The sequence below is a fragment of the Rhinoderma darwinii genome, chromosome 4 (assembly GCF_050947455.1).
Source record: "Rhinoderma darwinii isolate aRhiDar2 chromosome 4, aRhiDar2.hap1, whole genome shotgun sequence".
NCBI classification, from domain to species: Eukaryota; Metazoa; Chordata; class Amphibia; order Anura; family Rhinodermatidae; genus Rhinoderma; species Rhinoderma darwinii.
The window spans coordinates 189,675,500-189,693,170 of record NC_134690.1 but is presented as its reverse complement, the minus strand read 5'-3'; the positions used below and the strand labels follow the sequence as shown (position 1 = coordinate 189,693,170).

At 40.8% G+C, this 17,671-nt stretch overlaps 1 protein-coding gene across 7 annotated transcripts in view; it reads right to left on the bottom strand.

Moving 5' to 3' along the window:
• The window catches only part of ADGRB3 (adhesion G protein-coupled receptor B3), an 806,266-nt gene that overhangs the window by 165,626 nt on the left and 622,969 nt on the right, over positions 1-17,671 (bottom strand). For all 7 annotated transcript variants that reach the window (XM_075861993.1, XM_075861997.1, XM_075861996.1 and 4 more), the window contains 2 exons: positions 4,351-4,477; positions 3,444-3,547 (listed from right to left, as the gene is read on the bottom strand). In XM_075861993.1, the coding sequence (XP_075718108.1) occupies positions 3,444-3,547; positions 4,351-4,477 (231 nt within the window). The remainder of the gene's footprint in view (positions 1-3,443; positions 3,548-4,350; positions 4,478-17,671) is intronic.

The window sequence follows — 17,671 nt, the reverse complement described above, 5'->3', positions numbered from 1 at the left end:
GGCATGACGAGGTATTCGAAATGGCCTTCGGGCGTGTTAAACGCAGTCTTCCACTCATCCCCCTCTTTGATGCGAATAAGGTTATACGCCCCCCGTAGATCCAATTTAGAGAACCATTGGGCCCCCTGAACCTGATTAAAGAGATCAGGAATCAAAGGAAGGGGATACTGGTTCCTTACCGTGACCTTATTCAGGCCACGGTAGTCAATGCATGGCCTAAGACCCCCATCCTTCTTCCCTACGAAGAAGAAGCCAGCACCTACCGGAGAAGAAGAGGGACGAATGTAACCCTTGGCCAGGGATTCCTGGATATACTCCCTCATGGCTTCACGTTCGGGACAAGAAAGGTTAAATATCCTACCCTTAGGAAGCTTAGCTCCTGGTACCAATTCGATAGCGCAATCGTATTCTCTATGAGGCGGTAATACTTCGGAGGCCTCTTTAGAGAAAACATCAGCGAAGTCCTGAACAAACTCGGGTAGCGTATTCACCTCCTTAGGGGGAGAAATAGAATTAACAGAAAAACATGACGTACAACATTCATTACCCCATTTGGTTAGCTCCCCAGTATTCCAGTCAAACGTAGGATTATGCAACTGCAACCAGGGAAGACCTAGAACCAAATCGTACGATAATCCCTGCATCAATAGTACAGAGCATTGCTCCAAATGCATGGAGCCAACAAGGAGTTCAAAAACAGGGGTATGCTGTGTAAAATAACCATTAGCAAGAGGAGTGGAGTCGATACCCACTACCGGAACAGGTTTAGGCAAATCAATCAGAGGCATAGCGAGAGACATAGCAAATTCCACAGACATGATATTAGTAGAGGACCCTGAATCCACGAAGGCACTGCCGGTAGCAGACCTACCACCAAAAGAGACCTGAAAGGGAAGCAATATCTTAGTACGTTTCATATTTACGGGAAATACCTGTGCGCCCAAGTGACCTCCCCGATGATCACTTAGACGCGGGAGCTCTCTGACAGCATTCTTACGCTTGGGACAGTTGTTTACTTGATGCTTGACATCCCCACAGTAGAAGCAGAGACCATTCTTCCTGCGGAATTCTCTACGTTGTTGAGGGGACACGGAGGCCCCGAGTTGCATAGGTATTTCTGAGTCTTTAGGGGAGAAACGAAGCAACGGGACTTCGGGAGGCATCATGGGGGAGTCGGAGGAAAAAACGCATAAACGTTCACGTTGTCGTTCCCTGAGACGTCGGTCAAGTCGTACCACTAAAGCCATAACCTGGTCTAAGGAGTCAGAAGAGGGATAACTAACTAGCAGGTCTTTCAGGGCATTCGACAGACCCAACCTAAACTGGCACCTTAAGGCAGGGTCATTCCACCGAGAAGCTACGCACCACTTCCTAAAGTCAGAGCAATACTCCTCAACAGGTCTCTTACCCTGACGTAAGGTCACCAGCTGACTCTCGGCAAAGGCAGTTCTGTCAGTCTCGTCATAAATAAGTCCGAGGGCAGAAAAGAAACAATCAACGGAGGAAAGTTCAGGGGCGCCAGGAGCCAAGGAGAAGGCCCACTCTTGGGGCCCTTCCTGGAGCCGGGACATAATTATACCCACCCGCTGGCTCTCAGAACCTGAGGAGTGAGGCTTTAAGCGAAAGTAAAGCCTACAACTCTCCCGAAAGGAGAGAAAAGCCCTCCGGTCACCTGAGAACCGGTCGGGCAACTTGAGGTGGGGTTCAAGGGGTGCGGTGAGGGGAACTACCAAGGTAGCATCAGGCTGGTTGACCCTCTGAGCCAGGGCCTGGACCTGTAGGGAGAGACCCTGCATTTGCTGAGCCAGGGTTTCACGGGGTTCCATAATGGTGTCAGGGACCAGGGTAGACTAGGTATAGGGCTTGTGAATTTGTAATGGTGGGGGGGGGTAGGGAAACGGACAAGTGAGCCCTAATCTACCCGCCACTCTGTCCCTGCCTACTTGCAACGACCCGCCCTAGGCGACGGGGTACAACTGGGCGGCGGTCCCTGCGCTCAGTAAGTGCATGACAAACACGACAAACAAACAAGGGAATACAAGCAAGGGAGATGGGCAGTTGCTCGCGGAAACACCGTGAGCAACAGAGTAGTGAACGAGCCGAGTCAAGCCAGGAGAGTGCGAGGTACAAAGCGAAAAGCAGAAGAGTAGTCGGTAAGCCGGGGTCTGTATGGAGCAGGATCAAAAAGTAGCAGGAGCTGTAGCTGGGCCAGGAAACCTCAAGGAAAGAATTCACAAGCACAGATGGACAGGAAGAGCAGGCTTAAATAGACCGAGGGCGGGAGCTAGCTGAGTCTGGCCAGGTTGCGATAGGCTCTCCCACTCCTAAGCCTGCCAGCCTGAGTGGAGGAAGCTGGTGTCTGTCTCAGGGATGTACACTCAGGTGTTGACTGATTAATTCTGGGAATTAACCCCGAAGCAGTGCCTGGCAGATCCTTTACAACATGATAACATCTTTTGCCAGGAATGTTTACTGTACATACTAGTACATATATGATATCATACTGGTGTAGGGTGTAACAGATCACTTTACATTTCAGAAGCCTTATAAATAGTAGGATATTTTGTAACATTTTTTTTAAAGAAACTACTAAATAACAGATACAGGTTTAAAGAAAATGGTAGAGCACCCAACATTGAATGTTGTATGGTTATTCCTTAAAGAGTCTGAAAACCTGAAATGTATGGCAAAGAAAAAGTACAAATAAAAATGGTTGCAAAATACTTTTGTGGTTAGAAACCTCTACATCTGTTATCATTTTACCTGAATTACTCCCCCCTATGGCATTTCTTTTAATTTCCTCAGTTAGCCATTTTTTTTTTACCTGTCACCTCCCCCTTCCACTGCCATTCATTTAGTTTGTAAAAAATAATAATTAAGTCGATGAGGGTTGCAAATTAGTGATGAAAGGGCCTAGTAGTGTGTTTTACACAGTATTTCATCATGCATGTTACTCCTACATGCATGTTCCAGTATGGAAGGAGAAACCACATCATTGGTTACATTTGCCCCTGGTTCAACATTTCAGTCTTTACAGCTTCCAGGCTCCAGGTTGAAAAACTTCATGTATAGGACGGAACATTGAAGTGTGGACCAGGCCCGAGGATATTATTTTGGACGTATAGAGTCTAAGCTTACTCTTAATGCACACAAACATTATTATTTCAACTAAATAGATAAGGTCTGAACATCCAAATATAAAGTTTTACCATTACTTTTGCTAACTTTCACATCTATGTACTCCACAAATTGATCCACTTAGTATATCGAAAGATACCAAAAGTTAAAGCTTGCTTTTAATTCAATAGATAGATAGATAGATAGATAGATAGATAGATAGATAGATAGATAGATAGATAGATAGATAGATAGATAGATAGATAGATGATACATAATTTCCCAATATTGCTATATACACTGGGTTTTCTAGGCCAGATATTTACCTCCATAGTGCTGCGTAAACAACTGCAAGGGTGATCAAGGCCAAGCACGAAAGACCACAGCCAATTATCAGGGTGACTGAAGGAATACCTGAATATTCCATGATCTGTAGATAAAAAAAAGTTCACGTATGAATACACAATAACCCTGAATATTAAACAATGCTCTCTCTATATGTGTGTTTAATTAATAAACCTTGTCAATATATACTAGAAGATAATCTATAAAAACACAATACAACATTAAAACTTTTGGTAAATGGTTGCAAGTCTTGGATGGTGCTAAACTTTTTTGTTCTGTTGACCAGGTTACATCAGTTTACTATGCTGTGAACTTTGTTGACATTGAAAGTGAATACTACTTTATTAATAAAATCCTAATGTGAATATTTCAGTCAATGTCATAATAAACCACTCTTTTTAATTTACAATGAAAAGCATCAGAAATACAACATAAGATGCAATTTGCTGCTATTCTGCGTGCTTCATATCTGTCATTATAGACAGTTCATATCTGTCTCCTGTAGAGAAGGTCAATAAACCTAAGACAATAACACTGTGAAATGCCCAGTGAATATCTGCAATCTATTAAGCAATCTCCATTCCAATGGCTACTATACAATATGCTGCTCCTCTCCTCATCCAGTATTGCTGTGTGCTAGGAAAAGAATCCTGGCTATTGACCTGTATGTCCTGTTATGTTACAGATTGGTGTTTCAATAAGAAATGAAGCCATCTAGTCCAGTATTTAGGAGTCCTTTTCTCTGAATTACAGCACATGCTACACCATGAATACAGCTCCTGAGCAAACGATTCTGCATGTGAATGTCCCCAGCATAGCATCATATACAGAGGTTACATCTATATCCAGCCACAGCTGCTTCTTACAAGTCTTCCCTTTGTTACTTACTATTTCTCTAGGTTGCTGAGCCAAAATGGCGAAGGTAGAGAGACGATCACATAAGCATTTTGTATGGGATGCATCGGTGAGTACAGTTTTACATCCCTGGGTGGACCAGCTTCCCAAAGAGTCGTTCCTGTAAAGGGAGAGAGGGAGAAAACATGACAATATTATGGCCGATGGAGTAATCCTTGAACTGACAGCCCGCGTGTAATAGACAGAGAGCCGCGTTTACTTCCAGCACTGGGCGATGTGTACTTGCTCAGTGCCGCTTCATTCTCCAGCTGTGGAGTGAGGCAGGGGCTCCGGAGCTGCTGGCTGCAGGCAGGGAGCTGTCCACCGCTCTGGTGCTGATCTCCGCTTCAGCTCTGGCCAGCCCTCCAGCAGCAGCAGCAGCCGCCGTACAACGACTCATCTCATCTCATAGGGGAGAACGGAGCTGTGCGCTTCCCCTCATAGCGTCTTTTTATTTAGCTCTATATTCTTATTATTTTCTATAGAAATCCTCAGTCCTCTCCAGCGGTATTAATTAACCAGCGTCTGTATGTGAGAGGTGCTGGAGGGGGGAGGGGGAGAGGGTGTATTTCACCCTGGAAACGGGCAGCGTCGGATTGCTCCACACTGCTTTGCCTGCGTCTTACCTCTAAGGGGAGGGGGCTGAGAGGAAGGGGAGAAGGATTTCGGTTGCAGAGGAAAATGGAGAGGAGATGAAAAAAAAAAAAAGCAAAGCTTGAAGGATTTGATGGAAACGTTGGGTGCAAACAAGCTAATCTCGATCGCATGGCAGAGGGTTAAATGCCATTTTGCTAGGCTCATTCTTATGCTTGCATCTCCCCACCCCCCAACGTTGCAATAATATCTCAAGGCCACCCAGCTCAGACCAATACATAGGCTGCCATGCCACCACTCATTTCTGTTAACCCATTCTATGCACAGTACAGCAGATTGGAACAGACATTAGCTTTGTAGTAAATGATAAGCCAATGAGTTGTAAGTACAGTGCCATCCACACATGCAGGGCTTAAACAAGTAGCCAAATGTCATTTACACTGCATCAAGATTTGTCTTCATACAGCTCCTCCCTAGATTTTACCATCAGAGCTGTACTGTATGAGCTCTGGGATAATATAGCTCCGCAATGTGGATTGCATGTCTTTAGTATCTGGATTGGTTTGTTTACTACATTACAAGCAATTCTTTATTGCAAACTGAACTCTTGTGTATGTATCTTCTATCTGTAATTCTCATTGTGGACATTGCAATAAGATGCAGAATCTCATGGCGTCTCGGATTTCTTTCTAAAATGCATACAGAGTGACTTCACCCCCCCCCCCCCACACACACACCACCACCACCACCCTCTGCATTTCTGTTTGCTGCTAATATATCAAAGCATTGCGGATAAGAAGATGCTCTGCCCCCTGGCGGTGAAGGGGTTAATACCTTGCAGTATTGTCTTTCTTTTCTACACAGCTAACAACTACAAGCCTAACACTCAGCAAATATCCTTCAGGAAATTAATAGAAAATCAGCAAAGATTTATTAAAAAAAAAATAAAAAAAAGAGAAAGGAGAAAATTTGCTAGCTGGGTTCTAATAGCAGTAAGAATATATTCTCATTTTTTTTAATTACAGTATCGTGTATGTAGTAACCATTAGCCATACTGTATAGGATGAGTATACAAAACATTCATAGACATCAAATAAAATCCAAAAGTGGTTCAAGCCTTTTAGTATTTTCATTAAAAAGTAAGTTAAAACATGAAGGACACCAAAAGTGATAGGGATTAATATTACTGGCAATAAACTACAGGCTTGTCCAGCTCTTTATTTAGCCCTGCAATAGTACAATACAGGCATGAGCTGGAGATTGCTAGATTGCTTTGCTTTATAGACTGTGTTATGTGTGTTTTATCAGTGTGACACTTATTAAACCAGAGGTGGACTATGATTCCTAGGAGACAATTTGTATACTAGGTGATGTACATACAAAATGATGTCTTTATTGTACAGAATATGGCAAACATTCTAATGCTTTTAATATTTTCTTATTACCAATTACAGGGGATAGTGTTTTCTCCAAATAAAATAAAAAACAACAAAAAACAAAAACAAAACATGTATTGCTTTTTTTGTTCCTGGGTATATTTAACAGGCTAATGCTATAGTATTATGATCAGACTACTCAGAACAAGCATTAACCATTGTGTGCCACTCATGGTTGTGCTTATATTTGGAACATTGTACACGTGACTGCAGTTGTGTACACAGTAGCTGCTAATCCATAGAATATTATTTAAAAAAAAACAAAAAAACAGGCTGATTTTAGTTACTAACTTGGACCATTAGGAATTTCCTATGTAGCTTTCGCCCAACTCACTTTTTTTTTAGCTATTCTGATATTTTGTTTCCAGTATGTACAGTCATATTAAAGAGTATGTACACCCCTGCAATCATTTTTTTTATTGTATTTTTATTATTTATTATAGTGCATAAAAATGAAGCAAATAGTCTTTATTAAAAGTGTCCCACCATTGTGTATCTACATCTCCTATGCAGTCCTATGTGTTTCCATGGCTACAGACTACAAACAATCCCTGTGCTGTTGGATCCTGCATCCTTACATATACAGTATTTGGTATGTTAGCACGAAGTAGGGGACAGATGGAATGGAGTACTACTGCAAGATCAGACTATAAAGTGTATGTCTGTAAACAAGGATACATATAGGTTTGCATAGATGATGAGTACACAAACAGTAAGGCACAGTTCACACATTGCGTAAATACTGTCATGTAACACTTTAGGGCTGCATCTTTCATGCATAGTGATTACTTTATGAGTAAATATAATGTGGTAGGTTTTCCTGCATTCCCTTGTAATCCCGTGTATTTAATAACATAATAATGAATTGTGCCAAATGACAAATTTAGCCCTCTTATAATTGTTATAAAAGTTTGTCTGTTCCACTAATTGTTGTTAATGGGGGAGGCTGAAGCTATAAAATAAACGTGAATCAAATCTTACATATCTACGTATTTACTATTCCCTAAGGGTAAGGCCACACGTAGCAGCCACAGTTCAGTCAAGATGCTGCAATGCAGATACCACAATGGCATGCAGATTTGTATTGCTAATTTTTTTGCAGGCAAAACTGCAGCTCCGCCAAACCACATGTGGTCTTTCCCTAAGGCTCTATTCACACTGTGTTTGCAGTGCACATCCGGCATAAGCGTGGGAAAGCTTCCAGTTCATACGCCAAACATATCCATATGCCAAAGGTGTATCCTTCTGACATATATGAGAGCTATGCATCGGCATACCTTTTTTACTATATTGAGTAGCCTAGCCAACTACACTATTCAATACCAAGGCATCCAGTTAAAAAGTGGACCTTTTTGGTGACGTATCCAACTGTATACCTTTACAGTGGCATACATTGGACCTCCGATGGAAGGCTCCAATGCAGATTGAATAAAGCCTAAGGCCCCATGCACACGACCGTGCCCTGAATCACAGTCCGTGATTACGGGCACGGCCGACCGCGGACATAAGTAAAAGCAAAAAATAGGACATGTCCTATCTATTGCGGAGCCTTTCGGGGCCCGGACACCTTCCTGTGAATATACGGGAAGGTGTCTGTCGCCCATAGAAATGAAAAGGTCCGTAATTACGGCCTTAATTACGGTCCTTAATTACAGGCAAAATCTACGGTCGTGTGCATGGGGCCTAAGAGTGGAAGAAGACCCGGCAGAAAATGATGGGATACTCCAGCATTAACCTAATGTTTATTCAGTCTTGCGGGTGAACACGGGACAGTTAGGGTATAGATTAAAGGAATGTAAATCCTGTTTTCTGAAAATGTAAAAAAATATATAGTAGATATGTTTTTGATGATTAAACTAGGAGTCTGCAATCTCTGGGGAAGCTTCATGCCAAATCTAATCAATACTAGCAATGGTCAAATGGAAAATGGGAAAAATGAAGAAAAAAAAAAGTATATGTAAATAGCAAAAATAGAAATAGGAATAATATGTCAAGACTAAGCCAGAAATGATGCACCACTCACTCCAGTTAGCAAGAAAAGCTCTGAAGGCTGCCATGTGAGAAAGTAATATTCAGACTTTTTTCTTGATCTATAAAATATACAGTAGATCAAAAGAATAGAACATAAAACATAAGATCTATAAAATAGGTCATAGAACATTAAGCAGTAATGGTCCAACCTATGGGACCTCATCTGATTCCAAAATGGGTTGGTTTCAGTCCTGTTTTTGCTGGGATAAGACCAGGCTAAGCATGCGCGGGTTCTGCCCAATGAATAAATGGGAGTTAGAGAGATTTCAGAGTGAAAGCACTTAGCAGTATCTCTAACTTTGGCCGTTTTCAGCCAGCTATAATAAGGCTTTATGTGGGAATCCTATATTTTGTACCAATAATGGGATGTGTTTCTCTGCGTGGTTCTGATAGCATCTGATCCCATTCATGGCACAAAATATAGGGCTCCCACACAGAGCAATATTACAGCCACCTGAACGTGAGTAGACTTCTGTTTCATTTTATTTTTCCTGTTGCCTATATAGTTCCACTATATATTCTACAGTGCTGTATAGAGATTGCTATCACACACAACAGTCCCTGTCTCCAATTCCATATCTCAAACAGTCACGCTGGTGCCAATTTCATAGAAAGCCAATGAACCTATCAGAATATTCGTAAAGTATGGGAGGAAACAGGAATACCCAGAAGAAACTGTGGCAAAAATAGGGGGGACATATAAACTTAATTCTTGCTCAGATTTGATTCCTAGAACTCCCAGTTCTGCAAGGCAACAGTGCTAATCACGTAGTCACCGTGATTCCATAAATCACTTTAAGTTCACTTTTGCATTGAAGTGTATCTAAATAATTTATGAGGCAAACAACGTTTGTCCAATGTGGACTGATAATCGAAAGAAATAAATCCTCTTGGTTAGAATTTTTTTTTTTCCAGAGTTGAAAAGTGTGAGATCCTGATTTGCAGTCTGGCTCACTTCTCTAGGGACGGGAAGTAATAACCACTGCAGTTGTCTGTTTTCTAGTCCTCCTTTTTTGGCATCACATGATTTAAAGGGGTTGTCCGGGATATACATTTTTTCATAAGAGCAGGAAAGTTGATAAAATAAATAAATAAATAAATAAATAATACCTGTGTAATTCCCAGCAGTTCCAGTGCCACCACTTCGGTTGTCTTCAATAATCTCTGTTGACTTATCCTGCAGTGATGTAGCGCTGCTCATGCACGACACCACAGCAGCCAATCACTAGGCCAGTGATTGGTTGTAGTGGTCACGGGTCGCAAGGAAGCTAGCAAATACCGATATGATTGCCAGAGTGGCAGCTCTGGAACAGCGGGGGATTGAACAGGTGAGTATTGTTTTTTTTATATTTTCTCAGCTTTTCCGCTCTTTTCAATATGTTTTTTAATCCTGAACAACCCCTTTGAATTTACTGATTGATTCATATTTTGCAGTTAGGGTTAAAAAAAGCATTTACTCTATCTCCTATAAGCTGTGGATACATGGAAGATCAGTAAAGTCTGATAGGTTTAATATATTTCTTGAACTTATACTGACCCTTCAAGGGACTGCTTTAGCCTCTTTGAGTCAGCATACTTCATACAAAAAGGAATGTGATTTCTTCTGTGCAGAATAGTTCATACTTATCCAAATATTTCTCTTCAATGGGTGGCATACTGTATGTCAGGGGCATAGCTAGGGGGGAGCAGGCAGGGAATGTGCCCCGGGCGCAACTTAGAGGGGGGCGCCAGGGCCGCAAAGTCCATGACGCAGCAGTCTGCCTGGAGAGAGAGAGAGCAGACACACCGAAGCAGAGCACTACAGAGCAAATGAAGCGATATGACAGTGGTGAGTACACAGTTTAAACAATTTAGTGCCTGGGAACACTAGCGTTTCTAAAATCATAAAATAAATTACATTATTTTATGATTTTAGAAACTCTTGTGTCACCAGGCCTTGTGTCTCTTGTGTTTTTGCGGCTCCCGCCCCACCCCGTGCCTCCCCGCGTGGCCCCCACTCATGCCCCCCCTCGCGGCCCCCCTCACGGGACTGCTGCAACTTCTCCTGCCAGGAGAGGGATAGTAATAGTAATTTATATCATATATTTAATAAAAAAACACATTTCTCCATTAAACATATCTATCTATCTATCTATCTATCTATCTATCTATCTATCTATCTATCTATCTATCTATCTATCTATCTATCTATCTATCTATCTATCTATCAATCATCTATCTATCTATCTATCTATCTATCTATCTATCTATCTATCTATCTATCTATCTATCTATCTATCTATCCATCTATCTATCTATCTATCTGTCTCATATCTATCTATCTATCTATCTATCTATCTATCTATCTATCTATCTATCTATCTATCTATCTATCTATCTATCTATCTATCTATCTATCTATCTATCTATCTATCTATCTGTGCAGAATAGTTCATACTTATCCAAATATTTATCTTCAATGGGTGGCATACTGTATGTCAGGGGCATAGCTAGGGGGGAGCAGGCAGGGAATGTGCCCCGGGCGCAACTTAGAGGGGGGCGCCAGGGCCGCAAAGTCCATGACGCAGCAGTCTGCCTGGAGAGAGAGAGAGCAGACACACCGAAGCAGAGCACTACAGAGCAAATGAAGCGATATGACAGTGGTGAGTACACAGTTTAAACAATTTAGTGCCTGGGAACACTAGCGTTTCTAAAATCATAAAATAAATTACATTATTTTATGATTTTAGAAACTCTTGTGTCACCAGGCCTTGTGTCTCTTGTGTTTTTGCGGCTCCCGCCCCACCCCGTGCCTCCCCGCGTGGCCCCCACTCATGCCCCCCCTCGCGGCCCCCCTCACGGGACTGCTGCAACTTCTCCTGCCAGGAGAGGGATAGTAATAGTAATTTATATCATATATTTAATAAAAAAACACATTTCTCCATTAAACATATCTATCTATCTATCTATCTATCTATCTATCTATCTATCTATCTATCTATCTATCTATCTATCTATCTATCTATCTATCATCTATCTATCTATCTATCTATCTATCTATCTATCTATCTATCTATCATCTATCTATCCATCTATCTATCTATCTATCTATCTGTCTCATATCTATCTATCTATCTATCTATCTATCTATCTATCTATCTATCTATCTATCTATCTATCTATCTATCTATCTATCTATCTATCTATCTATCTATCTATCTATCTACTTATTGTTTACGTATTTATATGATGCTAATATACTTACGTGTATTATTCTGTAGACCAATAGTGCCTGACGAAGGTCTCCTGACTGAAACGTTGCAAGCACTAAGCCGCTGGCATCGAATACAATAAATCTAAAGAATTTAAAACCTACATATTGTGTGCCGAATACTTATTCAAATACGATTTGGTTGGGACCCTATTCGTGCACCTCCTCTGGTCTAGTGCATTCTGAACCAATACCTACTTGTACAGGTGTGATATAAGAAGTAGATAAACAACCCACAGTGCTCATCTATGTAATCTAAAACCAGTACTAGGGAATAAAATTGGAGTGTGAAGTACAAATATAACTACTCGGAGTTGGTCAGATGTAGGAGAGCTGTGTTAGTCAGTTTGCGCTATGACAGCATGGTATATCTGTGTTTTGCTATAGAAACACAATTAAATATGCTGTATTATTTTAATGCTGAGAGTTACTTCAATGCACAAACAATAATGTGCTAAAGGCAAATGCAAATCTGCTATGTCTGTATATAACACAGTGGAAGTACTATACAATGAAAAGACTGCAGCATCAAATGCACGTTGGACTAAGTATATTTACATATTAGATGCTATAGTTATTTCTTTCTATTTTACATTGAGGATAAGGTCATCCTCTGGATGGCTCTGTCTGCATCCTTTAAATTTTACGTGGTTCTGATCAATGTCGTGATGAAGCTACAGTTAGATAAATATTTAGACCCATTTTATTGCAGCGTTATACCCTCTCAAAAGCATCTTTCCCCCTTTTTGTAGTTCCTCTTATCCAATAAAAACTTCTCAGCCACAACCTATACTTTCCAACCTACTACACCTACAATATTATATAAGTCAGTGGATGGTGTGATTTGCCAGTCAGTGACATGCTGGACATTTAGGGCTTGTTTGATGGAATTTCTACAGGAATTCAGTTGAAAGTAGCAGACATTTCGCTGCAGAAAAAACTCATAATTTCCTGCGTTTTTTACTGCAGAATATGGTGCGTATTTTGCTGTGTTTTTCTCAATGTTGGGGGATGGTGACATCGCCAATGAAAAACGCAGCAATTCAGTCCACATTCCACAGCAGGAATTGACATGCTGGGGGCCAAAAAATATGTACCGCAGGTCAATTTCTGGTTGTAAATTTTACACAGCGTGTGGATGTGATTTGTTAAATCTCACCCACTTTGCTGCTGCTGTATTCTGTTGTGTATTTTCCATTCGCAATTCAGGACGGAAAATACGCAGCAATTTCGCTACGTGTGCACAAGCCCTTAGTCATAGAAAAAGTGTTTTTAACCCTTTCTCGACATCCGCCGTATATATATATATATGGCGCACGCCTGGTGGGGGAATATGGAGCGGGCTCACGGGCTGAGTCCGCTCCATAGAGCGAGTGTGTTGGCTGTGTGTTACAGCCGAGACTTCCGGGATACGAGCGGGATCCTGTTTTAGCGCGATCCCACTTGTTTAACCCATTAAATGCCGCTTTCAATAGAGATCGCAGCATTTAAATTACTAAAAACAGGGGGGCGACCCCCTGTAACGTCCCAACGGCCCCCCCGCGGCGAGATCGGGGGGAGCCATTGGTTGGCACGGCTAACTGGGGGCCTGACCAAGTCCCCCAGGTCCGCCATCTTTGTACTCCTATGAAGCTCTGCCTCCGGCAGGGCTTCATAGGAGACTGTCAGAATCACGATATACTGTAATACATTAGTATTGCAGTAAATCGTGCAAGCGATCTAACGATCGCTGGTTGAAGTCCCCTAGGGGGACTAATAAAAAAAGTAAAAAAGAGTTAAATAAAGTTTTTTTTTGTGTAAAAAAAATAAAAATAAATTAAAAGTTAAAAAAAAAACCTTTTCCCCCTAGAGCACAGTAAAAAATTAAATAAATAAACATAATTGATATCGTCTCGTCCGTAAAAGTCTGAACTATCACAATATATCATTATTTTACCCGCACGGTGAACGCCGTAAAAAAAATAATTGTAAATTCCAGAATCTCTATTTTTTGGTCACCTGATCTCCCACAAAAAATGAAATAAAAAGTGATCAAACCGTCGCATGTACACCAAAATGATATTATTAAAAACTACAGCTTATCCCCGCAAAAAGTAAGCCCTTATACCACTTAATCGACGGAAAAATAAAAAAGTTACGGCTCTCGGAATTTGGCGAAACAAAATAAATTTTCTTTTTTACACTTAGGTTTTTACTTGTAAAAGTAGTAAAATATAGAAAAAACTACACATATTTGGTATCAGCGTAATCGTATTGACCCATAGAATAAAACTAACATGTTGTTTTAATTGCACAGTGAATTTTGTAAAAGTGGCACGCAAAAAAACATGGAGGAATCTGTGTTTTTTTTATTTTTTACCCCACCAATATTTTTTTCCCGTTTCCTAGTACATTATATGGCAAAGTAAATAGTGCTACGAAAAACTACAACTCGTCCCGCAAAACTGAAGCCCTCATAGTACTATATCGACGGAAAAATAAAGGCGTTATGGCTTTTGGAATGTGGTGAGGAAAAAAACGAAAATGAAAATCTGAAAAAGGGCTGCGGTGGGAAGGGGTTAAGTATCCTATCTGACAAATTCCAATTTTCCTTTAATGAAACTTGACTGAATAAATCCATGTAAGGGACATTCAGAGGATCCAAGTGGAATACATTTGCACATACATTCCTTGGAGGCTTACTGCAACATAGAGAAACAGCTCCTGCTGCTTTGTCATGTAACATGCTGTTACATGAGGCATAAAAATTTCCCACGTGACAACTCTGATAAGAGTCAATCATTCCTGTCCCAGGAAAATGCATTCTAGTGGCATTGCCCTTAATGTGTCAAGGATTCTGCTGTAGAAAACATTTACAGTAATCAGGTATAAATCAGTAGAATTTATTGTAATTTGCCTGTATATCAGCCACAAATAGACAGTAGTGTTATATATGACATACACTCAAACATAAAGTTTTAGTTCCTCTCATTTTATAGTGTTAAAAGTCAACTTCATTTTATTTTAGAATTCAGCACCTATAATTAAATAGTTTTTCTAATATAGTTACTATGGGCTGGAGCTAGAGATGCCCAAATTTTGCAAATCTGAAACTATTGGGATTTGTTCAGCATGAATCGCTCAAAATGGCGGCCACTATTTTACAGATTAGAAGAAGACAGAGAAGAAGGATCATACAAACTCATGCGGGTGCCCAGTGGGATTCCCCATAGTGCCTTGCAGGAAGTTTTCCATTAGCACAATCATGAGGGGTATTGGTGTAAGTCACTGATACCTTAATGGATGATAGTCATATGAATCATAGCCACTATAAACAGCCCAACCAGAAAGTGTCAGTGAGTGTGTTTCATATTGAGGAGAAGAGAATAGATAGTTAGATTGACAATAATTTGATAGAGAGATAGATTTTAGACCAAGATAGGAGTCAGTCAGTGTTAGTGTGTTAGTTAGACATGCAGCTTTTGCTGTCAGTGAGTGCTGCTGCAGCTATACAATTCTTACATTAATTGGTGAATCCCCAATCTTCATTACATTATTCACAAATCTTCTTCAAATATATTACACCTGGTGCGCTGCTGCCTTCCAAAACTAATGTCACGACCATGACGTCACTCATTGTTTTGCATGTATTTAATAGTGGCAACAAAAATTATATTTCTGCATCAAGCATTTGTACAGCGCCGTTTTTCAAATAAATAGATTTTAAATTAAAATTTAAATCCTGGTGCTGATAGAGTGCCACTGCCAGCTGATAAAGACGTCACAAACATGACATCATTCATTGTTTTGCATATATCTAATTGGCACAAAAAAAGGATAAATTTTCGGACCACTTTTTAATTTTATAAAGCATAAAAAAAATCTGACAGTGCAGTGTGTGTTTGTTACCACCCACTACTATCCATATACCCACAGCTATATATGTTGCTGTCACTTTAACATTACTAATGCTGTCTTGACGTTAAAAAGCTTAAAGTGGAACTAAACGTTCAACAAACTTCTGACATGTCTTAGTGACAAGTCAAAAGTTATGATTGGTGGGGGTCCGAGCACTGAGACCCCCACCAATCTCTAAAATGAAGCGGCAGAAGTGCTCGTGTGAGCGCTAAGCCGCTTTATTTCTGTTCGGCTTTTTCTGGATAATCAAAACTTCTGACATGTCACTATGACATGTCAGAAGATTGATGAATGTTTAGTTACCCTTTAAAAGGGGTTGGATATAATCCTGAAGACCTCAGAGTGTCATAAATGAATTTTTTGTGCAATTGGAGCACTTTTGATTTGCGATACATTTTTTTGGACCAAATCAAATCTGATGGACAGCTTGACCGTAAATGGTATTTAAGGAAATTCGCTCATCTCTAGATGGAGCACCAACCACTTTTAGGCTGCTTTCAAATGAGCAGATTTTTGTATTAGTATTCTGGGGTTTTTTCTGTCCATAATACGGGTTTAATATTATTCTATGAGTCTATTCACATGGGTGTATAAAATAAGCACGTATTTTAAAAACACAGCATGCACAACTTTTATTCGTTTTCAGAATGGAAAACAATTATTGACGTCTCTGGAAAGTGGTAACACTTTCATGACCAAGTGTCATTGATACCCTTGTGTCCAGGTAAAATTGTCCATTTCTGATATGCACTTCTTTAAACGATAATATCTTTGCAACCGCTTCGAATAACACAACTATTTTAACTTTTTTTTTTTTACAAGACTTACAAGTGCCCATATAATGCCAGTGTCCAAGTAAATAGTGCCACACCCCCTGTATATAGCACCCCCTGTAGACAGCACCACACCCCATGTAGATAGTGCCACCCCCCGCAGATTGTGCGACCCCCTGTAGATAGCACCATCCACCCTGCAGATAGCGCCACCCGCTGCAGATATCACCTCCGACTGAAGATTTAACCATCCCCTTGTTGATAGTGCCACCCCCCTGTAGATAGCGCCACCCCCTATCGATAGCAACATCCCCTCTGTAGGTAACACCACCCCCTGTAGATAGTGCTACTCCCCCTGTATGTATGAGCACCCCCTCCCCGTAATTGGCACCATTGTAACTCCCTGTAGGTGCGGAAACCATCTGACCGGGGATTCCGCTTCTAGATGTCTATGTCCATATATGGACAGTGACGTTAGGGGCTAACTCTAAAAGCGGAATGCCCTGCCTCAGCATCGGCAGCGCTGTGGCTGGGGATTCCGCTCCAGGAGTAGCCCCTGACATCACTGTCCATATATGGAGAGTGACGCCAGGGGTCTCTCCAGTAGCCGAATTCGTGGTCAGAGTGTCGGCCGGGGATTCTGCTCCCAGAGATACCCTCTGTCGTCACTGTCCAAATGGACAGTGACATCAGGGGAAATCTCTAGAAGCGGAATCCCCGGCACAGAGCGATCTGACACCGGGGATTCCGATCCTAGAAGGAGCCGCTGACATCACTGTCCATATAGTTCACGTGACGTGAACTTGTTATGGACATCAAGTTTATTTTTGTACAAAGAGGACGAGGGACCGACTGCATTGGCACAGTGTGGAATTAATAAGGATTGTACTGTAAATGAGAAACTCATGCAAACCTATTTGTGTTACATGGAAACCCCCTTTAAAAATTACCTTTATAGCAGACTGTAATTTATAAATGCAGGTCTCACATAGGGTGTTATGATGATCAGATTAAAACATGATCTTTCAAAGTCCATTTACAAAATACCAACTTCCACACACAGTGCCTGTACTCTGCTGATGGCAAAGCTGCAGTTCGGGATTAGAAATGTCCTTCTTAATTGGAAAATGAACAATTGATAATATTATATTAAGGGATTGCTAAATATTCCAAAACATATTATTATATTTAATTTAAGCCCACATTTAATTTCACTTAGATCCTGAGACCCTGTGGAGATATTATGGTGGGGGGGGGGGATTTATTAAGGTTGGTGTTTTATATGCCAGTTTTAATAGTAACAAAAGGCTGAAGTAAGATGCAACAAATTTATT